Genomic DNA, 27585 nt, shown 5'->3' with positions numbered 1-27585 from the left:
TCGTGAAGATATATTAACATAAACTGGTTAAATTACTCAAGAAAAAGGAAATGAGGTTGTTATATTAATTACTTTCAAATAATTTTAATGTGTTAGTCATAAAATGAATACATAAAACGCATTTAATTTTAATTAAAATAATTTACGAATTACAAAATTAATAACAAATAAATTTTAATTTATGATTTTTGCAACGTAATTCGAGATTATTTAAATTTACATCATTTCATCTCAAAAGTAGTATCTACATTAATTAAAAGAATTAGTTTTAATTAAGTCATACTAGGGCGACTGCACCCGTTATAAAAATTCAATTAAATTTAAATAACTCGACAAAAAATATTAAGAAAATAAAACTTTTTTCCGTTGTTCATTACTTTCTATAATTAACTGTTATAATATCTAGTGGCTAGATATTTATTTTAAATAAATTGGTGCAGCTATACAGGCTGTTTGATGAAAAACGCCTCAACCCATAACTTTTTTATTTATTACCCGATTTCAATGAACAAAAAAATCGAAGATATAGTTTTTCAAGCGCTACAAAACAGCCATAAAATGGTTTTTTTTGGCTTTATCTTCAATAGCTAACGATAGTCAACTTTTTTTTTAAATGGACACATGTAGTTTTTAAGGCTTGGTCTGGTAAGGTTTTTTTTTCTGAATCTAATGATGTATTGAAAGTTATCATTTGGTTCATAGCTAACTGAAAAAAAATAAAACAATTTTTTGTGGTTCAGCTTATTATAAAATTTTTAAGATTGCCGTGAAAAACAATCGGAATACAAAATACGATAAATGTCATATAAACGTCAACTTAGAAATTTTCATCTGCTTTTTTAAACTTTTTTTATTTAAGTATAAAATAACAACATTGTCAGTCATGCAGGATAGCAGTCATTTGACTATTATTTTATGGTCGAGTGTAATAAAAATCGTAATTAGTCAAAAACAAAAATTTAATAGAAAAAATAATAATAATAATAATTATTATTCATGTTTTTCAAGAAAATAATAATAAAACTCTTCAAGATTGCACCTGAAAATTTTCAAACTCACACTTGACATTTGTTGCTATTTGTATTCCAATTGTTTTTCACGGCACACTTGAAAATTTCATTATAAACTGAACCACAATTAAAAATTTTTTTTTTTTCAGTCAGCTATGGACCAAACGATAACTTTTAATACATCGTTAGATTAAAAAAAAAAAACTTTATCAGACTGAGCCTAAAAAATACATGTGTCCATTAAAAAAAAAAAGTTGACTATCGTAAGCTACTGAAAATAACGCAAAAAAAAAATTATTTTATGGCTGCTTCGTAGCGCATGAAAAACCATACCTTCGGTTTTTTTGTTCATTGAAATCGGATAATAAATAAAAAATTATGGGTTGAGCCGTTTTTTATCAAACAGCCTGTATAGTTTCATAACTTATTTATTTATAACTCAATACTGTAACAGATGTTTTCTAAAAATAAAAAAAAAATCTTGGTGCACACTGATTTTTAATCCTTAATCAAATCTCCTCATAATACATATTATATCATTGAGGATTAAATTAATGTTGATTAATTCCCACGTACATCAAATCTGCGTGTTCAGCCAATCAGAGCGCTTGCTTCCATCCAATCAAAAATGTTTATTGCGAAAAAACGTCCTACTACGCTGTCATCTGTCAAAAGTGATTAAAATTGCATGCTACTCCTCTCAAATTCTCAAATTGTTTTTAATAATTGTGTTTTTAATTACTGTATTATAAATAAATAATTACCTAACGTTAAAATTTGTATTCTGGAATTAATCTTGCCAAAAATAACACGACCTAATTTTTTATATCTGATAAATTTCCCAATTTTCACTTTTAAACATTTTTGCTTTAGACAGTTTTACTCGTTGATATTTGCGCATTTTTATTCAAAGATTAAACCCTCGAGCTAAAGCTCTCGGACCTGACTAGAATAAAAATGCTCAAATTCAACTCCTAAAATTGTCAAAGCAAAAAGTTTTCGTAAAATCTATCTATCCGATAAATCTGATAAATAAAAAAAAATATCCGTCTTGTTATTTTACTTTCGATTAATTTGCTTTCTGGATAAGGTATAATTAAATACAGGCTGTCTTAAAAAAACGACCCACGCTATAACTTTGCTATTGATGACCCAAATGAAAAAAATTATACAGGAAACGGAATGGCTCTAAAAACACTACAAACCTGAGTGAGCACATAATTTTTATTTATGGGCAATGGAAAACTTTTATTTTTCAAATGGTAATCTATAATTTTTTTTTCACTACTAGTCTTAGAAGGCGTCAGTGGTTAATAATGAACAGCCGTCACCTAGCAACGAAAGATTTTCTTTGATATCATTGGTTAACGTAGACAGACGATTTTCAATTTTCATAGCAACCGTTGAAAAATGAGAACTCGGATCGTCGCATCGGACAAAATAATTTAATTAATAATTATTATTAGAAAGGGTTTTAACGTATCTAGTAGTGAAAAAAATTATACATATATACACCACGGTAGAGAAGACAATTTTAAGCCTCGTTTCTGTATACCTCGGCTTAAAAAAATGTCTTCTCTACCTTGGTGTATAATTACTATTATTGATTCTGTTAGAGTTTTTTTTTCCTGATTGTAATGGCATAAAAAACTATACCCTTTGATAACAAAAATTGACGAAAATTTATTGAACTTCACTCAAATGTCAATTTTACGCACGTTTCATGTTGCAAATTTTATTTATTTAATTATTATTCATAAAAATCATTGAATAATGGAGGTCGGTTAACTTTGTTATCAAAGTGTATAGTTTTTTATGCCGTTACTATTTGAAAAATAAAAGTTGCCCATTGCCCATAAATGGGTAGATGGTATAAAAATTATATGCTCACTCAGGTTTGTAGTATTTTTAGTCATTTCGTTTCCTGTATAATTTTTTTCATTTGAGTTATCAATAGCAAAGTTATAGCCTGGGCCGTTTTTTTTAAAGACAGCCTGTATGTAGAAAACGTTTGAAAATAAGCCATCGTGACTTGACTTGATCAAATTTGATTAAAAGATGGATTTTAATTAAATCGTTTGTTCAATTTTTGACAAGTTTAGAATTCCAGTATTATTACATTATTTTCTGCATGAAATCCACTCAAATTTGATCCTCGCGGTGACGTCAACCATCACAGGATTACCAACGATCCTGTGATATGCATTGTGTCAAATCGATAGGATATAATAATTATTTGAAACTAATACCAGAACTGTAGCAAATAGTGCACCTGATCTAATATTTATTGCACAATGGTCTTTTATTGATTAAACGTTTCTATTAACAATGAAACATTGCAGCACTGGACAGCTCTAATCTTGCCAATCAATTCCCCTCAAACTAGACAGTGCAGAATTTTGATATCTAATTATTCTTTCACAGAGATAAGGAAGTAATATGCAGCGACACTGATCTACATAAAAAAGACAGATTGGCCTTAAGATATTTGTAGGCAATTGAAAAGTTATTATCCTTCGTGAATGTGTTCTGCAGCGTAATATAATAATATGCAGCACAGATCCAGAAAATAATATGGCTTGGCGATAAATGACCTTCTTCGATCCGCAAGAACTGTGTCAGAGTAAAATCGATATCATTCAAAAATCGTGTGTGGAGCGAGGCATAGTACTTGCACAATGAATAACAATTTAAGAAACATTCCGTGATTGCTGACTGAATTCCGCAAGCGGTTTTGTGGTCGTAGAATGTAATTTCTCCAAAATTTGAAATAAACATTAGCAAAAAAAAAACTACAGCTTTCGTAACAGTTAAAAAATGAGATTGGACATTTAATCAGCGAACGGTCCGCAGATGTGACTGTGATCCAAATTGCATCGACCCTGATTGCTTGAATTTTTATGCAACACCCACCTAGACATGCAAATTGCGAACAAACGCCGCCCGAAGTATTATTTTAATGTAAGAACTGGAGCATGTTGGCTTTTTACGAGCGCAAAAGTTGTAAAGACCACTAATCCCCAATTAATGCAGGCACGCTTGCAAAAAACAATAACTAGGTAAAGGTGACCTGTTAATGCAAATTTCGAACGCAATTCATCAGCGTGTTGTGTTAGAAGGTTGGTATTAATTTTGCTTGTTGCACTTGGATGATTAAGAGATCGTCGACAAGTTAAGCTGTTAAGTTGAGGAAAGCGTGCAGGTGCTGTATCAGGAACTGTAGATGAACGAGCTCATGTTTCACGTTTTTCTCGTAATGACCGTAGGATTAAAATCAGAATGTCATTTTGTAATTTTTATTAATTTTACACAAATTAATTACGTTTCTTTCGACTTCCTGTATTATAAAAATTGTGAAACTGTGTAAAGTGAAGGATGATTTGAGTGTTTCAACGGTGAGACCTCGTTCTTTGTGAACTTATCCTTGTCATGCAGGCTGGAAAGGTGAAATATCGTCTGCACCAGACACTTGTCTTCGCGAAAGGGCTACGAAGGTGAAGACGTGAGCGGATTAACCGCAAGTCTTTAGGACTTTCAGATTTAAAACGGTTCACTTTCAGTGATGCAACCCGTTATCCAATCGACTGTTATCAGTTGTTGGGCAATAAACATTTTTATGGGTTTCAAAAAATGCTAAAATAATGGAAAGCGCTTTGAGAAGTGGTGTCTAATTAATTCGAACAACAATATTTAGTGACAGATTCAGGAAAAATTTTTCCGGCTGAAGAAATATAGAAAGATTAATTTGTTAAATGACGCAGACCACCAGTGTGAAAATCTTCTAGTGTCACATATTAAGTAACATTAATTTACAATACATGTTTTTAGTATAATTTATGCTTATTTTTAATTGACTGTCGATGTAGAAAATTGTCAATCAAAAGGACTCCGTCCTAGTCCCAAAAAATATTATCATAACTTTTCCTGGTTAGGTCCATGAAAGCTTCTAGTACTCTACTTATCTTCACACCAGACGTTGTGATTCTGGATCAAACTAAAGAACCCAAGATCATCCACTGCAACACATTTTTCGACATCTTGTTGAATCATTGCTACGTTTGCTTCAGAAATCTGTTGTCTAAAATGCTCTTCAAATCTGGTGTCAACATTTTCGATCCCATTCGGCAGCAAACGTTTTAAGCCCAATTCAGTAATTAATTATGTGAAAAAAAATTCTCCATCACTTCAGGAGAGTCACAAGCCATTAATTTCACTGTGACTCGTCTGTCACGGAGTACCAACATCCTGTACTAAATCAATGTTTTCTTGGGTCACACCGGTTTTGGATTGTCTGTAGCCTCAAGGAGATTTATAAAATGCTATGTCGGGTTAAAATGTGTAAACAAGGTTTTCACCATTTGATATGAAAATACAGATTCTCCTGATACTTCATTTCCACCTAAATCGATTTCTGACGGCAATGAAAGCCCCTTTTGCAAAAGTAATTTATAACTGCTCGAATTTCGACTTTTGTTGTTCCATTTTTTTTATTTGTCAGTCAATGCTTTCTACGTCAAGGGCAGTAAGTGACGAATGACTTTCATATATTAATCACTTTATACGTTATACTCCAAGTTCTATCGTTAAAAGGTTAACTGGCTTAACAAAGAAGCACGTAATGGACGTAAAGATACAGATTTCTAAACTTTTTAATCTACTATGCATTTACAAAGAGGGCGAGAGTTACCAGATAGTTTCTGATGGACTAAGTGATTTCTTAGGAGATGTCAAATAATAATCCACATTATGAAGTTAAAGTGTCCTTGCAACCTTAGAATTCGTAGACAACTGTACCATCAATAAAGTTAGTCCTTTGATTTTTATTTAAAATGTTAAAATAAGTTAATTAAAGTTTAAAAACATATGGTTTGCGGTTTCTATGTCGAGTATTGTATCTGCTTTAAACGATGACATCATCTATAGTTTTGAATTTGGCAGTGTGTCAACGTGCCATTCAAAATCTGAGGTTAGAAGAATTAGAAAGATATTTCTTATTTTTACCAAAACAATTGATATAAAATATGGAACTAAAACTATTGTTAATAACAATCTGTACAATTTTATATTCAAATAAAAAAGCTGAAACCTGAAAACAGTAATTTGTACTATTGCGAGCAAAAAAAGTAGGACATCAACATCATTGCCTTGACTTTTAATGTGAAATGACCCTTATCTGAGTTATCTGTTTCTAACCCTACTTTGAATTGACAGACGTTGTCATTAAGTATTGTAGGTTGCAGGGAATGAGTGTAAGTAAGCACGTAGTGAATATTTATTTAACGCAAAGTCCGAATCAAAATCTACCTTTATCAAAAGAAGAGGACATTTGCAAAAGGAAAATAGGAGTATAAAATAAATTTTTAAACTGTCAGCTAGAACAGTGTTAAATTTCTATAACAATAATCAAAGGCAAAATGACAATAAAGCTTGAACTATGTACAGCGTGATCAACAAGGACTGAAGCTGTTGGCAGCAAATGACAGCAAAATATGAAATTTTTTTGTGCGTTAGTGTTGGCACCTGCTGCAAGTTGTGAATGTCAAAAAATTTAGGTCATGTTACGGGTTGGTAGTTTTAAAACACGATACGTACAAAACGACCAAAAACAGTATAAAAAGTAATTAGCCATACTTAATTAAATGGCCCACTGTTTCGATATTCATAAAAGCGACAGGCCGTGCCCCTCCTGAGAAACAGAAACATGTTTTATGCGTTATTATTTTCGAGCTGAGAGTCTGCGGGATGCAGGGATTGGATCCGGAAAAATTTGTAAGGGTGGAACTTTAATTTCTTCTGTAAAATGGTTAGACAACTTCCATATGACAAGCCTGTAAAGTAAGGAAAAGGAATGACGGGATTTTTAATGGTAAGAATTATTAGGCCCTGCATTAAACGTGCCCAACAAAGAACATTGGATGCGTGTGTTTTAAATAAGAATCACACCCTTTTGGAGTGACAGTTTTCGCATTGAGTTTCGAGGGCTTTGTTTCATTCTACCTCGAACGTTCTCGACTACATCTTCTGTGAGTGTAGATGTTCTACCTGTAGGTTTTGCCTTTTTCACATCACCTGTTTGCAGGTAACGTTGCACCAATCTCGTGCAATGCTGCCTAAACGCAACTAAGGTAACAACTGGCTCGGGGAACATTTGTTGAAATTGGAGAAATGCATCGTCCGTGGTCCGTGGAATACTGCCAACCGTTAGCAGCATCAAAATTTCCAGTCCGAAAGTACGCCATACCAATAAAAATGTCTTGCTCTAGTGTAAAAACCATTTTAATTAATAAATTGATACAAAAATGACACTTGATTTTGAAGTTTGAATTTTCCCGTCAAAATTGACAACTGAAAATGTAATGCTACCAACTTCACTGAAATTTTTATCATGTTGTCATTGTTGCCAACAGCTTCAGTCCTTGTTGATCACTCTGTACATCGAATTTTTCAAAACTGACAGAAATTTGATGTCCCACTTTTTATGCTCCCGATAGTACATGTTTATTCATTATATTCTTACTTATATTTTTTATCAATAACTAAACTAAAGAATTTAATGACAGTACTAAGGAGAATTTTAATTTAATCAATAATACTTTGAGTATTTGTCGAGTGCTCGAATGCACACGAGAAGGAACTGTATAAAGTTTGACATACACGCCGGATATTTTGTCAGATTATTTCCTGCAAAAAATTAAAAGGTGCAAAAAAATTATGTGTACAAAAATGCATTATGTACCTACTAAAGTTTTCTGCAAAATTTTTCATCTTTTTTTTTCAAAATTTTACCAAATTTAATAGTTAAATACTTTCCTATTGCAATTTTCAACAATTGCAGTGGTGGATTGATGGTCGCCCTCATTTGTTTATTATTGACTGAAATTCAAATTTGGCAGCTACCTAACTGGAGTAAATTTTTGAAGGTAACAGTCGATGTTATAACATTTTTTTTTGTTCGACACTGTCAGAATTTGAGAATTTTCTCCTATGGATTTTGATAAATGTCACCACTTGTCAAAAAGAAACGACAAGCTAATTTTAAAGATTTTAAGCGATTTGGAGCCTTTAAGGGGCTCGTCGAACAAAAAAACGTTGTATTCAACTCGTTCGTGTGTACATTGGGCTTTTTTGGCACTCGTGGGCCTTTAAAACGCTCGTTTCACTCGCGTTTTAAACTGGCCCACTCGTGCCAAAAAACCCAAATTTACACAAGAACTCGTCAAATAAACTACTATTGCAAAACTGCAATAACCCATTAAAATGTTCGGCCACGCAAACTCACAGAACAAAGCAAACAAAAATACTCGTATATGTATTTAAATGTTGTTATTACAAAATAAAACATGTTATTTGTTGTATATATTTATATTGGTGTAATTATGGTTCTATGTTAAATAACAGAAACTTGACTGCAGAGGTTGATAGTTACAAATTGATATATGTAATTTAGTGAAACTATACTCTCGTGCTAACGAGACTTTATCTTTATGTGTATCTATATGTATTTGGGTAGGTATATCAAGTTATTATACCTATTATAGGAATGTAAATATTGCTACACATACCATTACTGAAGATCTGAACTACAAATCTAAAACAAAATAGAAAGCTTTCACTCGCTGCCAGTGAAAAACGGGTAAATGTTTTTTGAAAACTGCGAAAGATCAATACATATCGATTATTACTAAGTAATGGAGTGTGTCCTATGAAGTAAATATTTATTTTGCCTTAATTCAATAAAAAGCTATTATTTTTTACTGTTAATTACCTCGTAATTTATGAAACAAACTGCTACTTCTTTATTTGTTGGAGCAGTTTTCCAATTTCTCTAGAAATGTTATTTTTGATTATGTAGAATTTGTTACGAGTTCTTTATCTTGAGTGGTGATTTTTCATTCACTTGGATCTATTGGCATGAGAATATTTTTCTCCATAGCAAATAGTTATTTTTACAATTTTGAATCAATATCACAACATTTTTTCATCATTTTGAGTGCTAAAATGAGCTACTTTTGCGCACTAGTGGACTAATGTGGACTTTCATTTTGCAACGATTTTTATATGTGCAACAATTTTATTTAGAATTAAAATAAAAATTACAATTGGTTAAATTCGAAAAACAAATACCAGAAGTTACACGCAATTTGTCAGATATGTGAACATTCGAAGCTCCCGAAGACGATGAAGCAGTAACAGTTTCATTAAATTTCATTTTTTTTTAATCTGGGTGATCTTCTCCACCTACTAGCAACTTGCAGATCTTCTTTTTATTCTCTAAAGAATCATCTACGTATCTTTCAGCTACATTTGAGGATTTCCAGGCTCCATTTCTTTTTATAACCGACATTTATCAGCTCCTGCATTAGCTAATAAAGACGCTGAAGTTCTTCTAAAGCAATGTCTAGTATATTCTTTTGCACTTGGGTGTTCCAAAAAATTTTACTGTTGTGCGTGCTTTGAACATTTTCGGTTCCATGTCTTCATGCTCAAACTACTAATTTTCAACAAGTAACAAACAGTAAACCCTAAACTTGAAAATTTTACTCTATACAGAATTTAATGCCAGTAGAATATTTGAGATAAATTTTAACCACGAGATCTTTAATTCAAGAGTGGCATAATAATCTTCTTTAAATTAAAAATACCTTCAGTGTTTCTGATGGAATTAGAATTAGATTCTTAAAGCTTTACCATGTAACGAATTGACTTGTTTGTTGTGTATCTTTTAGTTACGTAACATGACAGGTGTTGTGTAGAATTCTTGGCTAAAAGAAATTAATTGAACCACTAGAAGATATTGATAAGGGTGAGTCAGACGTTATTGATTCTTGTATTTTTTTTAAATAATAAAGAAATGTCTTTAAAAATCAATACAAATAAGTCACAGATTAATTCTTGATAAATTATTAAATTTTAAAAATCAATAAATTGAGAAGTGTTCGTCAGGTAAGCGTGAGAAAAATACTGCCTCGTCATCTGTTCTCCACTGTTGCATGCTGAAACTCATTAAATTGCTGAAACATTTATTTAGTAACAGAGTGCATTCGACTGCGTTTTTGTTAATAAATTGCAACCAAAACTGGCATAAAATATTTTATCCATTTTCGGACAATAATTTAGAAATCGTCACCTTCGAATTAGATTTTTTTCCGAAAAATTATCCACTTTCATTACACAGAAAACACGGACAGACCATTAATTATCGGTTCACATTATTGAATTTTAAACACACATAAAAAATTACATAACTGCGAAACACTGTCTAAATTAATTGGACTGACGAAAAAATACATCTGACAAAGTAATGGAAAGTTGCAGCAAAAATCCGAACACGATTAAATTTTTATAATAAAATGATAGAAAGTTTGAATGGGTGTCTGAGTTCCAATTTACATTACAAACAAGAGAATACGATTGAGTGATAAATACCTAAATGAAGTTAATTATATGGGGCGATGTAATTATAGCTTCGAAGACACACCCTCCATTAGTGAAAGGCTTCGGTGCAATCGATTAAATTATTGAAGGTAAAGGTTTGTTGTGACAATATTGTCCTGTCGACTTACGTAATCCGACTTATCTTCGCTCTTAAAATAGAACAGAATTTTGATCGATTCTTCATACTCTGTCTGTTATTATCGCGGCCAATTGTGTGGTAATTCCAGGTAATTGCAGTGCATTATGTTAATTGAAACCTGTCTCAAATAAAGCCATTAAAAAGTCGCCTTTCAATTATTGGCTCTACAACTTATTCGGTTCCAGTTTAATTTGAACAAAACAATTTCAGTTCCAGTAATTTTTGCATTGTTGCCCAGCTGCGCCGCCGATTGCAAGGAGTGCTCGCTTTGTTCGTTAATGTCGCATATTTCACCGTGGAAGATTCTTCAATAAAAAGCACACCCACTCGAAAACTTTTACTTTCAAGAACGGCACTTATAAATAATTCCGTTGTAATAATGACGGGCGCGGGACACATAACTTATTTACTTTCTTGATCCGACTTACGAGAACATCAAAGTTAATACTTGGAAATAAATAATTGACGCGGACTCATTTTTAGACTTGGATCGATCCGCGATGGTCGAGTCCGGTCCTGACTCGGATGCGATACCATCAACTCTAATTACAGTTGGAAAGGATAATCATCCCAATTAAAGCAACGCGAGTTAGCCGTCTAAACAAACCATGACCTATAACAACCTCGTGAACAATTTAGCCGCTAATATCAACTATTATCTAACAGATCACTGTGGTTTTATTTGCTTTTGTAAACTACCAGAGATTGAGTTATGTTTTGGAATGGTGGTTTGCAGGTTGAACGTGTCTTAACCCAGTTTTTGCGCTTTTTTGCAATATTGTGTCCATTCTGGATTCCATAATGGGTCTTGTTTGTCGATAGTGATACAGCAACGAGTGCATTATTTACGTCAGAAAGTTGCACTTTAGTCTGGATAACCTTCGAACAATAATGAAATTTATGGATTTGAGATAATTTATGACACTTTGTCAATTTATGGTTATGATGACAGCTTTGCTGCTGAAACGCGCGTCAGATTTTCTTTAATAATAAAGTGTATATTTGGTGTAAGTAAAAATTAATAAAATCGTGAAGACCAAGTGGTTCAGTTTATTTGTGAATAGAGTTTGATATCGAAATTATTTTTATCTACTTTGTTTTTGGTAACTTTTTGCTTTGTTATATTGGCAACATCAGCCGTTTCACGTCAGGCGTCAAGGTAAAGTGTGAAACTACCATGGCCTCTTAGATCGAAAGAGAGTTTGTCTCTTTTGATGGAAGCTACGAAGTAAATTTAGGAAATACATATGTATAACCTTACATTTTTGTGAAAAATGTCTGTTAGAACCAACCAACCCACGCAAAAGTCCCAAGTCAAAATGAAAACTTGAGCAGCCGAAATTTCAGGAATTAGTAAAGCAAAGTAGATAAAATAGTATATTACACTCGTTTAATAAGACGTAGGTATTATCACACTCGTTACATTAAAGCACTCATGTGATAATAAAGCGTCTTATTAAACTCATTTAATAATATAGTATTGTGACCGTTTAACCTCAAAACATCGCTTATAAAGAAATTAGAATTGATTAGGTTCGTACTTCAATCAATTTTCCCGATTGTGGTTGCTTCATTACTACTACTCCATAGTCCATTCATGGAATAGATATACATATTAATTAGAACGACACATGTGTATATGGTTCTAATTGCTCATTTCTATTTCAATGTATTCATTGAGTAACTATGTATTATGGATATAGTATGGAGATATAAAAAAGGAAAAATTATTTTCTTGGAAAACAATGTTACCACGTTTAAAAAAGTTTCAGCATTCAAATATGAAAAAGAAATACTTTCTTTAATTACTTGAATCTTCAATAAGGAATTGGATCTTAAAGGCATTCTTCAAAAATATAAAAGAATTATTCACTCGGTGTATGCATTTATCATATTGGTTCTTTCTAATCATTCCTTATTTATTGACTTTTAAAAATAAAAGCTCAGTCGTAGATTGGTGCAGACGATCTCAACTGTCAAATTAATAGTGGGGCAAATCTGTCAACAATTATTCCTTTTAGAAAATGTCAAGAGATTTATTCTAAAATCTTCTTCCTCGACTTTAAAAATGTCGTTTCAGTGTTACTGGCATTCAATCAAATGTGATTGTTTTTTAATTTCACGAGCCGACTTGTGTTTCTTTTGGCCAACTGGGCTTTAAAGTTTTTCTTGATCATAGGATAATTGGAAATTACTAACATTTATTTTACTTAATTGCCAACTTCTGAATAATCCATTCACAGCTTAATCCAGTAATGATTTATTATAGGTCTTAGTTAAATTATTTCTCAATTTATTATAACTTGTTTTTTTTTTGCTTTTCAAGCTGGTTGTGATTTGCATGTTATACATTTCAAATGTGATAAAACTGTACTTTCGAATGCTGATTTTTAAGTTTGTTAATTGCGGAATCTGTGGTTTGCTATTAAAGTTTTTTCTTCTTTAAACAATCATTTAGTGATTTGTTAGGTATGTAAATTTCACTTGATGTGTAGTTTTTCAAACTCCTAATTTTAGACTGCTCGACTTTGATATAACACCTGAGGGTATTAAAAACCTCCAGTTTCTGTTGTTACTTTTTTTTGCCACAAGAATAACACGTAACAGTCAAGGCAACACCACCCGACGTAAAAATTTACTTTATACGTACCTACTTCATTAATGGTGTCGTGTTTAAAGCCGATAAATTTTACACTTATCGAACACAATTTCCACTCCAGAAGCTGAGCTTTGTTTTGGTGTAGATTAACAAGGTTGTTTCCTGAACAGAAGGTACATAAAAAATATTGTTATAAATGTAATAATTAAATATTACTTAAGTCATTTCAGTATTCCTTTCACTAAACAACTGTCCAGCGAGAAATATAGTAATAAGTTTAAAATCCATAAAAGGATTACATTATAAGAAACATAATAATCATTCCATAGAACATAAGAACTCAGTTTTGAAGATGTCAATTGTACCTTGACAACTTATACACATTTGAATTTGGCGGGTCCGCCCTTCTACCCTAAGCCCCACTCCTTTCGGCTTTTTCCACCCTAAACGCACCTTTTGCAGTTATTTCCTCTTTCATTTCGTAGCTGCCTGCTTTCCTTACTTGTCCTGTGATGGTAAGTTAAATTTGTCCCCACATGTTCTTTTGTCAGAGCCCACGTGGTAAATTTATCTTTCATTTTATTTCTACTTAATAACTGTTAAAATCCATTACAACTTACAGTTTTTGTTCAGTATGTTTCTTTTTAAATTGTTTTCTTCTTCATTTTTCACTCGTGACTTCAAGAAACATACAGCACCACCCTCTTTGTTCTTCTTTGAAATTTAATTTAGCAAAACTAAATTATCTATTTAGTTTGTTGTTTTAGATTGCAAACGTTAAACTAAACAAAACAATAAATTTGATAGGTGTTACTATTTTGAATATCTTATAACCGTTATTTCGTTATTCTACTGTTATCGCACGTTCCAGGTAGTGAAATATTTTGAAAACTACCTGACGATATTGTTTCCTGTTAACTCCAGTTTATCTTGAAGTTAGTTATTTCTTTGAGTCTTCGAGGGACGGTGACGGAATAGAAAAATGAAGTAAATTTAATAAATATAACCTTACATTTTTGTGAAAAATGTCTGTTACGAACCCACGCGAAAGTCCCTAGTCTAACATGAAAATTTGAGCAGCTGAAATTTCAGGAATTAGTAAAGCAAAGTAGATAAAATAGTATATTACACTCGTTTAATAAGACATTTATCACATTCGTTCCATTGAAGCACTTCTCGCTACGCTCGTCGTGCTTTAAACACACTCATGTGATAATTAAGCGTCTCATTAAACTCGTATAATAATAATATACTATTTTGCCGCTTTGAAATATCTAGAATTATTTGGTAGATATCGTTAGAATTGTTACTATCGAGTAATGTACTCGTAGAAAATGTGGGGTAGTTAAGGGATGTGTAAGAAAAGTTGATCTGAAATTTGTTAAATAAAGAGCTAGAACAGTTCTCCTGCCTTCTACTATTTTCATTTATAAATACCACATTCATGATGAATAAATGAATTCTTTCGCGGTTTCCACCAGAAGAATATTTTCTTATGATGGTTTAGAATTCCTGATATTTAAAAAATTTATTATCTCTCTTCATCAATAATTAGGACTGATAAGAAGTCTTAATTCTTTTTTTTTTGTGTTACAGATATGCAGATTCCTAATAAATAAACGCACTTCTTTCTTCGAGTGGCGACCACTCATAAAAATGGATGAAAGTCATGCAAGGTAAAACAGTTATTGCTTTTAAATATTTTCAAAAGTACTTTAATAATAATTAGTTTACAATGATGAGTACAACATTATCCTTTCGCGGTTTCCACCAGAAGAATGTTTTTCTCATGATGGTCGATAATTCTGAAGCTTTAAAAACCAAATATTATATTATTTTGTTATAAGGGATGTTTTAATAGATTTTTTTGCCAGGTGAAAACCACTTTATCAGATCTTCAATGCAGGCAAGATATAAATTGATGAAATACTCGACTGCAATCGAAGAAGATTGGTGCTGCAGCAAGGTAAAAAGTCAGCACATTTTGTTTATCTACTAGAGATATAATGTATCCTCTTTAGATAATATTTTTATGATGAATAGAATGATACTTTCGCGGTTTCCACCAGAGGAAATTTCTTATGATGGTTAATAAATCTGATCACTTAAATAATTTTTGTCAATATTTCAACCATATCCAAGGAATTATTTCAAAGATTACTTGTTGCAGGTGTCCAAAGTCCTGACTACTCACATAATGCACATCCCTGAATTTCTAACAGCCAAAATGTAATTGTTAGGAGTTACCGAAAACCAGTTCATGGGACACCAATCTGCTTCCGTTGCATTATGGTAAATAATGAGTAGAGCAGGTTTGGGTATTTATTGATCGTTTGTCAGCTAATATGAAATTTAATGATGAATAAAATTATTCTTTCGCGGTTTCCACCAGAAGAATTTTTTTCTTATGATGGTCAATAATTCTGAAGCTTAAAAAAACAAATATAATATTATTTTGTTGTAAGGAATGTGTTAATCGAGTTTTTTTGTCAGATGTTGACAACGACTGAACAGCCACTTTAGCAGATCTTCAGTGCAGGCAAGATTTAAATTGATGAAGTACTCGACTGCAGCCGAAGTAGATGCTACATTAAGGTAAAAAATCAGTACATATTGTTTTTCTAAAGAGATGATTATGATTTACCCTGTTTGGATAATATTTTTATGATGAATGAAATGTTACTTTCGCGGTTTCCACCAGAAGCATTTCTATGATGGTTAATAATTCTGATAACTTAAATGATTTTTATTGATATTTCAACCATATCGCAAGAATTAGTTCAAAAATTAGGTACTTGTTGCAGGTGTCCAAAGTGCTGACTACTCAAATGCGCATCCCTGAAGTTGTAACAGCCAAAATGTAACTTCTAGGAGTTACCGAAAATCAGTTCATGGGGCACCAAACAGACTGCTTCTGTTACATAAGGTAAATAACGAGTAGAGTAGGCTTGGGTATTTTTTTTATGACTTCAGCTAATATGGAATGATGAATAAAATAATTATTCTTTCGCGGTTTTCACCAGAAGAATTGTTTCTTGTGATGGCTTGAAATCTCTGATACTTTAAATAGCTGATTATTAATAAATTTGCAGAACCAGAAAAACCAATTAAAAATCTTGTGTTACAGATGCGAAACTGTGTTATCAATGAGAAGTTGACGTTAGCTCTTAACAAGCATCACGCTCGTGCTTTGTTGCGTCCATATCAAGCTAGGAAATTAAGTCTGGGATACTTTACGACGTTCCTAGACATATTTATAGTGATCTCATTCAGGTAAGGCTATTCGGAGCGTTCTGCTCCATGGTGATGTAGCATGTTGTCTTAGATAACAAGATCTCTGATTCAATTAATTAGGTATTTGTTTCAGAGCAGTTTTCGAACAGGAAGTTCTTGGTAAAAGGACATATTCGACAGTACACTTTGGCGTGGATGTGCTGTATCCCTTAATTTTATTACAATATATGAAAAGGAGTACATACTGTATTTTGACAACAATAAAACAAAAATTGAGAAACACGATTTTTATTTAAAAACTTTACTCTATGTATTATACAGGGTCATCATAAATGATTGTCTCGAATTAGGCGTTGGTGACGTAGTTGAATGTGCCGCTAGCTTTATAACATGAGTGAAACTAGCATCGCCGATAAGTAGCGTTGCTGGCGGTATGTAGTTTGTCTAACGTTGCGAAGTTAGCGGCACATCCCAAATTTGTGTGGGTTTTCAACGCCAACTGCGATGGGACAATCATTAATAATGACCCTGTACAAGGTATAAAGAATCGAACGACTCTTTCCCAAAAGAAAAAAATATATTAATTTCATTTCTTCTTTATTTAATTCCTCCAATGTTTGTTTGCTTGCTTTTTCGATCTCTTTGTGTAGTTAAATTGTTGTAAGTACTTCTTTCTTTAGTTTTTTGGTTTGGCTTCTTTCCCACCAATAAGCCCTCTTCTCATTTTTTTCTTCCTTATGTTCATTCCTTTCTTTCTTGGTTATGACCTTTCTTGACTGTTTTCCTTCCTGGCAGACCCCCATTTCTGCGTTCCTTGAGACCCAATTACACTTCAAGAAACTGTACCTATCAATCAAGACAATGCTTGTTTTACATGGCCAAAGAAATTCACAAATTAATTCATGAATAAATTGAAAATGTGAAAGTGTTTTACACGATCAAAGTTTTGCGCACAATAAACTAGGAACTTTTGCACCGCCAATGTGCTGCCAACTTTATCCACTAAACTTGTCCTTTCAATATCAAAACAAATAAACACTATAATATAAACGATGACAATAATACGCCGGTTGCCGAAACGATACCCTCACATGTGACTTGACAGTCTTCACACTAAAGTTGGTACAAACTTATAAACCGCTATGTAACTAGAATTCTCCAAAAAATTCACAAAAAGTTAGAGCTGGTTCTATTTTGACAATTTATTTATCAATTTATTGTCGTCAATTTATTCACGACAATTTTGTGTATTACACGCAACAATAAATTCAAGGTCAAAAAATTCATCAATTTCTTTGACCGTGTAAAACAAGCATAAGTTGAGTAGGGTAAGATTAGTTTGTATTTGGCAACCGCTGCTACCACTATCGGGTCAAAAAAACTTTGAGAGGCAAATTGCGGGGAGTAAACGCAGATATCTATCTCATTAAAAGCAATATTTTGGCGGTCAATTTTAGCTATGCAAACGATGACTCTTTAATATTAGATATGTTCTTCAGTATACTACATTCAGTAGTCTTCAGATAATAAATTAGCACGGCAGTAACTAATAGCAGTAGTTACAAGAAGGTCAAGAATATAATTACAAGGTGCTTAGTAAGCCGACAGATAATTAATACTCTTTATAAACCACAAGCGCGTGTAAGAGAATCAGATTTCAAGTGAGCTTCAGTTGTCTTCATTCGACAATGGTGGTTTAACATCGGTAGGTATTTACCATTACGGCATTGTAAATTTTAAATAGTATTTTATTTTAACGTTCAGATACTTTCGACTCATTATAACTGAATAATAATTAATATCTGTATGTTACCTATGTCCTTTATTAGAGGTCGTATTTTTATGTAATCGAGCGACAAGCGACCCAATTAAAACTTACTGGATTCATACATTTTTGAGAAATCTAAACAAGAGAAAAGTAGAACAATGTTGTAACAATAAATCTGTACGAATAGTAAATGGTAGAACTACTTTTTACAATACACTGTTATTACACAGCATACTGATGTTCACTGTTCATTGTTCAATCGGTTCAATCACCACGAAAGCCCATTCTCAGTTGACATTTTCTCTACCATAATTGAAGTGTGATTTCGGAATTTACATGCTAATTGAAACCGGTACCATATTGCAAATGGTAACGCTTCCATTGCGCAGATGGTGAAAACGCATTGCATAAATTAGTGCATCTCCAGAATGATTTACTGCAAAAAAGTACTTTCTTAAGTGCGCCATTGCATCTTGCACGCTACATTTGTCCCGACCGATTAACAACAATATTGTTACTTTTACCTCACGCCATATGTCAGAGTTCAGTATATGGAACAGCATCGTTAAGGAACAAGAAGAAAGTGTCAGGGTAGGCGGCAGGTCTAATTTTAATAACAATTCAACAATGGTCGAATAAAAATTATCCGGATGCAGGTGTTGCAGTTACGTAATGGCGTTACGATTTTTGTTAAAATTATTGTGAAATTGTTGTCGGCGTTAAGATTATAATTTTATATCGCAGTCAAAGGTGAAAAAATGCAACAAGAGGTTAGGGAATGGGGAAATTAGCAGGTTTTCTCTCGGTTATGTGAAAAATGGCTCATTCCTCTTTCTGTTTTAGTTATGGCTGAAACTAATGCTAAACATTATTTCCTTAATTAAGAGAGTTGATGAAAATTTTCTACAAAAGATGTCGACGGGCAAATCTAGTGGTGACATTTTCTAACCTGTACAGAATAAAAAGTTTGCATCCTTAATAATTAAACACAAGGACACTGACGTTGATTGTCTAAGCACTATTTAATTACAAGTTTCATATCACTACTATTTTACTAACAGTGTCCGGACGAAATAGTACCGGTCAAGTCGACCAGTACAACTTTGCGTAATACCCCACTCACATATAAACACGATTCAGCTGGTTCGTTTTCAATAACAGGGAACCAGCTGAATCGTGTTTATGTGCGAGCGAGGGATTACGCAAAGTTGTACTGGTCGACTTGTCCGGTACTATTTCGTCCGGACACTGTTTATTAATCATCTGAAACAAGTTTTACTAACGTGCGATCAATTAAAAAAAATCAAGGTACCTGGATTGTGCTATTCTGATGGTTTGATTAGTTCAAACCACCATTTTCGCCTACTCTGATTTTTTTTTATTTGATCGCACGGTATTTTTTACTTTACTTCTTATAATAGCAAGTTGCCAGAGAAGATCTTGAATACCAATATACTCTGTAGCTATTTATTATACACTTGTGTCTTATAAGGCAAATAAGTCACGAAAGAAATGTTTCGCCTCGAGAGCTTGCTCGAGTGGGCTAATTTTTCTTGAGTGATTTGCTGTTAAGGCACGAATGTAATACATAGTTTTATCCATTTCTGTAACACTTCTTAAAACATCACCAAAAGTCAAAACCCAAACATTTATTTTATCTTTTAATATAAATGTTAACGTAAACCTCAACAAATGATTTCCTGTTTCATATACATATCTACTTAATTCTAATTTTATGTAGGTATTACATTTTTTAATGTTCAATAAACTGTTCAATTCTCTCTAAACTGTTTAATTATAAAAACAGTTTCATTATGGATTCATAATTCATAATATAATCAAAATCGGCATTATTATGACTTCATAATAAACAGGTGTTGGATAAAATAATATAATGTCAATCTCGGAACTGCCGAAAATATATAATACAGGGTGATTTATGAGTAATAAGGAGCCTAACGAAATTTGTGATACAGCCAACATTACATTTGGCCCGATTAGGTACAGTCTGTTTTTTTAATTAAAGCACCACCAAGACCGCAATTTAACCCAAAATAGAACTGGCAACATTGTACACTTTTGACCTAGGGTGAAAAATCTCATAATATAAAAATTGAAATTATTAGAGATATTTGTAGCGCAGCATGTTAATAAAGTTAATAACAACCAATGACAAATAATTTGAGAGATTAATAAATGTCTAAATGATCAAATTTTAGCTGCGAGTTTGCGTACTTTCAAGGATATTAAAAATGACAGGCGTTGGCTGGTATAGCCAATAGATATCATTAGATTCCCTTAATTTAGTAAAATTTTATATTTGCAAACCAAAATCAACAGGTCATGGTTCTTTGATTAAAAAACAGACTATACGTGGATTTAAAAAATATATATTTTATACAACATAGTCAACAATCGCAACATTACATTTGTCAAGTTTGATCAAAGTCATTATGTGGAATAATCAATAAAAACAAACTAAAAAACTATGGGGAACATGCATCACAAATTTTGCTTTTAAGTTGGCAAAACAATTACCAACATTTTTTATTGGGCTATTTACAGCACTGCAGCTGGGTACATTTTATTGGTTTATTCCAAACTGCGATTTTCTAGTCCCTTTGTGCCTTTATTTGGTTCAAAAATATTGAAAAAATTCTGTTGCAAATGACAAGTGTTTTTTTGCAACTTGAGTCAACTACAGGTTATGAGCATAAAAATTAAAGGCAAAAAGAAATTAAACTGTACTGTACAGGGTGATTCAAGTTTTACCGCCCGCACGATTAACCCTATTAAAAAATTAGTAAAAATTACGAAACTTTAGGGTTGCATTTGCTTCATATAAGCCTTCAAACGTGTGCAATCAATTTTCCCGTATCACTATATTCATGGCCATAAAATTTAAAAAATTGATTTTTACCAAAAAAAAAAAAATTTTTCCGTGTACGCTCATAATTCACAGTTAATTCAAAGAACATATTTATGAAATTCGCATCAAAAGAAAATGATTAGTTTTTGAATTATTCCAATTTTAATATTAACACGGAAAAATGATCAAGATTTACAATAACAGTGTCATAAACAAATACCTCATTGTTGGGAAACATCTGTTGAGAACTTTTCCAGTAATTCTTCAGTCCCTTTAAGGTACCATAAATAACCCATGTCAACCTCTATTGTGGAAGTGACCGCCCAATTTAATAATAAATCATAGATAAATTTTGCACTTTAATATCGAATTCCATTTGTTTCAAAAACTGGTGACGCTTTCATGATTTCAATGACATCAAATTTTTACTAAATGTTTGAAAGGACTCTCAGTGAAAAATTATGTAAATTAATCTAGCGTTTATTAAATTAAAACTGTACTGTACTGTACTCGCACTCCCAACCAGTAATTAGATTGTAAATCCCGCCCAGAAAATATACCATTTAATGAAAAAATCGTGTTGTAATGTGAAAACAATGTTAAATAAACTAATTTGAAATATTCAGCGCTTTTGTTTGAAATGTCAAATAGTTGTCATTGATGCGGCTGTCAGTGTCAAGCTGTCAACAATCGGAAGTTACTCCAGTTGTATCATTTAAAAATAATATTCAACATTACCAACTCAAACAGTCCTTTTTGATTACCAGAGATCATAATAAATTCAAATAAATTGTTAAAAATGATGCAGTGATTGCAGATTCCTTTATTCAGTATTTTGTAATAGGTACACGTGATTGCTTTATTTTTAAAATTAACATTTAATATTTGATTAATTCAAAGACTAGTAAAGGTAAAATTGAGGTTAAGAATGTAAAGCCTGTTTTACATTTTTTGACAGTGATACCCGAAATTCCGTGTCTCGAACTGTACAGGAAAACAGTAACAATAAAATGAAGTAGTTAAAAATGATAATAATAATAGACAATCGGTCTAAGCGTATGTTAGGCAACCAACATTCACACTATGAAGACATTTGAGATAGCTCTAGTTGAGGTTGTTTCTTTTCAAGACGATTATTTAATTTTTAACGTCCCTTTTTTACATTCTGGTTAAAAAACTTCTGAAAAATTGATTCATTGAAGCTAATTTATTGAAACATTTCTTTATTACAATAAAATATCTGTATTAGGAAGAGATCACTTAATTAAGAAAGTTTGACAAAAATACACACCAACAATAAACAATATTATGAACAACAATAAATAGATAAACAAGTCAATAAATAAATAAATAAATAATTATGTTGGCACTATAATAAATGTGGAAAAATAATTGAACCCTGTAATAACTCTGTTTTAAGTTTCATTATCTATCAGCAGGGGTTCGTTTTTGTGCGTAGTTGAATTAACGGCAACAGTGCTTGTTGAAGGTTTCACGGTGGTAGAAAATTCGGAATGTTCGCAATTTCGCCCTGACGTTCCCTCTCGACATAAGCACTTATAATTACCCTCCTCTTTTATGAGCGAAATACATTTAGCCCCATTCTTGCAAGTTCCGGCGTGAGTCTCGCAGTAATTGAGTTCTGCAAAACCCAAATAAAGATCGACATAAACTCCAGTTACGTTTTTACCTTCGTCGCACAGCATTCCACCCCATCCCTTCTTGCAATTGCATTCCCACGGCCTCGTGCAGTTACCGTTGACGCAACCCGGGTAAGGATAGCATTTCTCACAGTTGTCACCCCACCAACCTACTTTACATCTGTAAATTATTGACGATAATGATTCATAATTCATCGATTTCTTTTCGTATCGACCTCACCTACATTCGCCCGGTTTCCTACAGTAGCCTCTTTCCTTGTGGCAGGTTTTTGAACAAATCGCTGTAAATAACAATCAACGTTACATATTTTATTACCGTTTATTATTTTATTTATGGGAGGTGAAACTTACGTGTCTGACACAATATGCCGGTGTATCCTGAATAGCATTTACATTCGAGCGGCTTGTCGCAGTAGCCGTGTTGGCAGCCAGGAAGGACTTGACAGTTCTTGCAGCTCTTTCCGGCCCAGCCGAGGCGGCATCTGCACTCCCCGGGACTGTCACAGTAACCTCGGGTGGAGTGACAGTCCAGTTTGCAGATTGCTGAAAGTTACTTTGATCACTTATACAAAATCTAAGAAAACATTTGAAGTTTATAAAATTAAAGAAGAATACTTACTCATATTCAATTTGTTCCTAAATACTTAATCAAATGTCATCTATTTTAAAATTTTTATAAAAGAATAATTTTGAATGTTTTGCCTTTAATGAATTAAATGATAAAAGAAGAAAACTTTTGAAATAATTAAGCAAAGATAGATAAAAAGTAAGGTTGGCAGAGTTATTTTTTAGTATTTTCTGTTTTACAGGGTGGCCCATAGAGAAATTCAACCGACTTTTATATATTTAAGAATTACTGTAATTAAATTTACGTGTTTTAATCAGGTACCTATTGCTGTGTTTCTAAAAAACATTATTCCAAATTCACGTCCACATGATTTCAATCTGACTTTGAGATTTGACAATTTGACAGGGGATGAACGAAGAGCAATGACCTCAGGTATAGTAAGCGACAAAGAAATTAGACACATCTGCTAAACTGAAGTGTTTTTACTCACACTAAGACAATAGACAACTCTTTGATGCCAAAAGATGTTTTTCTTATGAAAATGGTAAAATGGCAGACTTTGACGAATCGCAAATTGTTAGTGGTGCAAAAGCTTTAGTAGTTCATTGCATTAGAAAACAGAAATTTTGCTATGAGTGCATATCCGTCAATTAATGTTATTAAGCTGAGCCACAAAGAATTGTTTATGGTCAAGAGAAATGTCCCATAATAAGTGGTAACCAGTGAGAAAGAAAATAAACTAAAAACTAACCACTAAAGTGATTGCTTTAGTGGTTATTCTAAGTAATACAAAAATATAGTACTTCTAGTGAGTCAGCAGAATTGGAAAATCCGTTATCTCGTAAATGATATGTTATGAAAGTACACGCAAAGCTGAAAGACTTTCATTCATTAAATATTTTAACTTATTTAATCTACATTACCTACAGCATTTAGTAAGCACATGAAAATCTTTAGGCTTTAACACTGATTTTTTTTAAATATTAGCACTTGAAAGAATACATATTGATATATCAACACAATACTGCTACTTTGTTAAAAAGATTATTATGATACACCTATTGGTGGAGCTTTCGTTTTGAGAATCTTAAAATTAATTTTATATACCACAAGATAATTAGACATTCCAGGGAGCAATCAACGTTAACAAAGAATGCTAAATTATTTAGGTAAATTGCTCACTAACCACGAACTTGATCGCGTGTAAGCTTAAAACTTCCAACTTCTTGATTAAGATTTTAGGTGATTAATTGGTGGGAGTGGTCGATCGAACCCAACTAACATAACTTCAGCGAACAGCGCTATACTTAATATTATTTTTAAGTTCAAATTGAATTTAAATGATTCTATTATTTTAGAATTTTTTAACAATTATTTAGCAATTTATTTTATTTCATGTAAAAATTGTTGGCAGAAGAGTAGAAGTTTTCAAACTTCTTTAATCTTTCATTCGGCACAGTTCATTAGCTAATAAAATACTAACTGAAATATGCCGTTAAGCATATCATTTGTTTATATGTATAAATAACGAGCCTTCAAATAAATTTATATTTAGAGCAACCTATGGAAATTCAATTGTTTGCAACATTTTTCCAGCGTAGAAAATGACACAAGAAATGCCTGACATTTTAACGAAATAAAATTAGGTTAGAAAATATTTTTAATGTGCATTCTCCCTATTCTCGCTCCACGGAATATGACAGTATGAAATTGGGAAAAAGCTTACTATGCATACTATGCAACTCCGGAGAATAATTGGTTACCTACAAAAATTAGTTTACACTGTTAAAAGAATTAGAATGTCTCCTACGCCTACTCTAAATATATATTTATTTGAAGGCCCGATATTATCAAATTGCTCTAAAAGTGTAGGTTATAAGAAAAATAGTATATAACGGTATTAGGCCGATATGGGTTATATAACAGACGAGGTTGAGATATTGTAAAATCGAGGCGGAGCCGAGATTTTATAATCAACCGAGTCTGTTATATCCATATCGGCCGTATGTTGTTTTATAGTTTTCTTTATACCAATAATACTTAACATTTAACCATGATTTATTTGTAAGACTGACATTTCTCTTTACTTCAAAAATTAAATTTAGTTGTCATTTGTGCCGTAACCGTAGCAACGGCAGCAAAAATAACGGCCTCGGTCTGATAATTTTGAATAACGGCCTATAATTTTGAATAACGGCCTAGACTGTTATTTATAGGTGTTATATCAATCAAGCATTGAGTACTGATAAATCCTAATAACAGTATGGTATAAAGAAAAAAAATTAAAGGTTGTTTTCATACAGCCATATGATAAATAAAAAGGTATTCTATCAATTTAAGTATGTAATACGGTTTTTGAAACAAACTTTTAACTGGAAAGTACATACGAGTATTGTATGATATTGTATAATACAAATTCTTATTGCATTAAAGATTTTAAGCTTAACTACAAGTATTAATTTTTATCGTATTTGAACTTTCTGACTTTGAGCAAATTTAATATATCTTCAATAATAATTATCAGGTGTTCATTTAAATTTATCCTCAAAGTTGACGTTGAAGACTCGATTGTGAACTCGTCCGTCTGCAGAGTAAAAACACAAACAACGCAAAAAGTCACAGCTGATCTGTGATCTGTAATCAGCGGCCGTGGTGCGTTCACAATCGACTCTTCAACGTCAACTTTGACGATAAATGTAAATGAACACCCGATAGGTATATGATCAACAAAAAAAAAAGAAACAGATAAGAGGTGGCTATAAGAAACCAAACTTTTGAAACGTCCAGCGCAGCTTCAGTCATATTAAGAGCTACGATGAAGAGAGTTTTTGTTGAAACTCCAGCAAATAAGGTTGTGGTTATGGTAAATCCTGTTACCAATTGCTTTGTTTCTATTTCAAAAATAGGTTTCTAACATAAATTTTATGTTCCAGCATTAAAATCAATATTTAAATAAAATTCACGTAAACGTCCAAATTGACAGTTTATTAAGTTACGCCACATGTTTGGAGAAATTTAACATTCCCCTACCACCCGTTATTTCTGATTTGTTGATTGATTATACATTGTCTGAATATGGTTTTTTTTTCACTTAAAATGACTTGATACCTATTTTCCTAAAAATACATTATGATTGTATCGTAATGAGAATGAAGCAATACTTAATAATAAAAACAAAATAATGAAAGTAAATCAGTCACATTATCTTATGTTTTATCTGCCATTGTTCACTTTATTAATTACCTTACTTGTGCTATATTTAAGACAAGTAATAATTTTGTAATTACCGTTACACAAAGAGTTTTAGATCAAAAACTGTAACACCGAGATTAATTTATTTTACACTTCCAAGTCATGAAAGTAATAAACGTGAGGAACATAATAAAAAAATAGAGTAATTTCTTTCAGGTGATACAATTACTCGCACAATATGATGAAATTCCACCTCATGTGTCATATATTTCTTGGACGAAATGTATTTCCTGCAGTTATATGATAACCTGAAAAGTGCTCGGAGCAAAATCGTTCTCTCCTCCATTTAATTTAAAAAAAATCCCGTTTCCGTTCTACAAGAGTGTAACGTAATACTCACGGTCAGAGCAGAAGAGACCATCCCACCCTTCGTGGCAGATGCATTCGAAGCTCACATTGCAATATCCATGTTGACAGCCTGGTAGAGGAATGCATTTGTTGCACTTTTCACCGTAATACCCCAATTTGCACAAACATTCCCCCGGCCTGTTGCAATATCCTTGCAACGGATCGCATCCTGGTCTGCATTTGGGCACATCGCACAAATCCCCTGTCCACCCCGGCAAACATTTCACTTCCCCATCGTCGTCACACACGTAATGCGAGTGCTCATTTTGGGAGGTGGGTATTTCGCAAGCCTTCGGATAAAGAAGTTAACACACACACACACACAAATAAAAGAATTAATCAAGTACCTGCTTTTTCCATTTGGGCACGTAACGAGCTGGCAGGACACAAGGTACCACCACACAAATCACTACAATCCCCAAAAAACGATCCATCAATGACTGGCTGGTCTCTAGACGTTTCTGCCACGGCCGTGAACTTGATGGCAAAGACGAGCTGTGATGACCTCCTTCGGTTACCAGTTCCTCTTGCATGTAACTGTTAAGTCATGACGTTCTCGAGGAGGAGTGCAGTGCTTCGACGACAATGAGGACGAGTAGTTAGCATAACTTGCGTCATTGTTTGTCTTCGTAAATAGAGGGTACCAACGGCAGTTCGCGGTTCTTTTCGACGGTGATTTGTTTCACAAATAATTTTTGCTCC

The 27585-nt window shown here is 32.6% G+C and overlaps 1 protein-coding gene and 2 long non-coding RNA genes across 4 annotated transcripts; 2 read left to right on the top strand and 1 right to left on the bottom strand.

Moving 5' to 3' along the window:
* Positions 1–6694: 6694 nt before the first annotated feature.
* Positions 6695–7320, top strand: LOC138134091 (uncharacterized). The gene is made up of 2 exons (XR_011160633.1): positions 6695–7033; positions 7090–7320. It is a non-coding gene; the product is annotated as an uncharacterized lncRNA (long non-coding RNA).
* Positions 7321–13620: 6300 nt separating this feature from the next.
* On the top strand, positions 13621–16674 carry LOC138134090 (uncharacterized). Of its 2 annotated transcripts, none has more exons than XR_011160630.1 (8): positions 13621–13698; positions 14780–14859; positions 15058–15149; positions 15354–15475; positions 15677–15778; positions 15988–16109; positions 16311–16456; positions 16551–16674. It is a non-coding gene; the product is annotated as an uncharacterized lncRNA (long non-coding RNA). The 2 variants fall into 2 exon arrangements; XR_011160632.1 differs by having other exon boundaries at positions 16556–16667.
* Positions 16675–22246: 5572 nt separating this feature from the next.
* LOC138134081 (neurogenic locus protein delta-like) lies at positions 22247–27446 on the bottom strand. Its single transcript, XM_069052152.1, has 6 exons — positions 27231–27446; positions 26876–27173; positions 23067–23258; positions 22936–22996; positions 22745–22875; positions 22247–22696 (listed from the first exon to the last, which is right to left on the bottom strand). Exons 1-6 carry the CDS (start codon positions 27414–27416, stop codon positions 22470–22472), a joined length of 1095 nt encoding a protein of 364 aa, XP_068908253.1. The 5' UTR covers positions 27417–27446; the 3' UTR covers positions 22247–22469.
* Between the last annotated feature and the right edge of the window lie 139 nt (positions 27447–27585).

The sequence above is a fragment of the Tenebrio molitor genome, chromosome 6 (assembly GCF_963966145.1).
Source record: "Tenebrio molitor chromosome 6, icTenMoli1.1, whole genome shotgun sequence".
In the NCBI taxonomy this organism is placed as follows: Eukaryota; Metazoa; Arthropoda; class Insecta; order Coleoptera; family Tenebrionidae; genus Tenebrio; species Tenebrio molitor.
This window is presented reverse-complemented; position numbering and strand designations above follow the sequence as displayed.

Coding starts and splice junctions, on each gene's coding strand:
- LOC138134081 (XM_069052152.1), bottom strand. CDS start 27,416: ATGCAAGAGGAACTGGTAACCGAAGGAGGTCATCACAGCTCGTCTTTG. Junction 27,174..27,230: donor TGCCCAAATGGAAAAAGCAG/GTACTTGATTAA, acceptor CTTTATCCGAAG/GCTTGCGAAATACCCACCTC. Junction 22,997..23,066: donor CGGCATATTGTGTCAGACAC/GTAAGTTTCACC, acceptor TGTTATTTACAG/CGATTTGTTCAAAAACCTGC.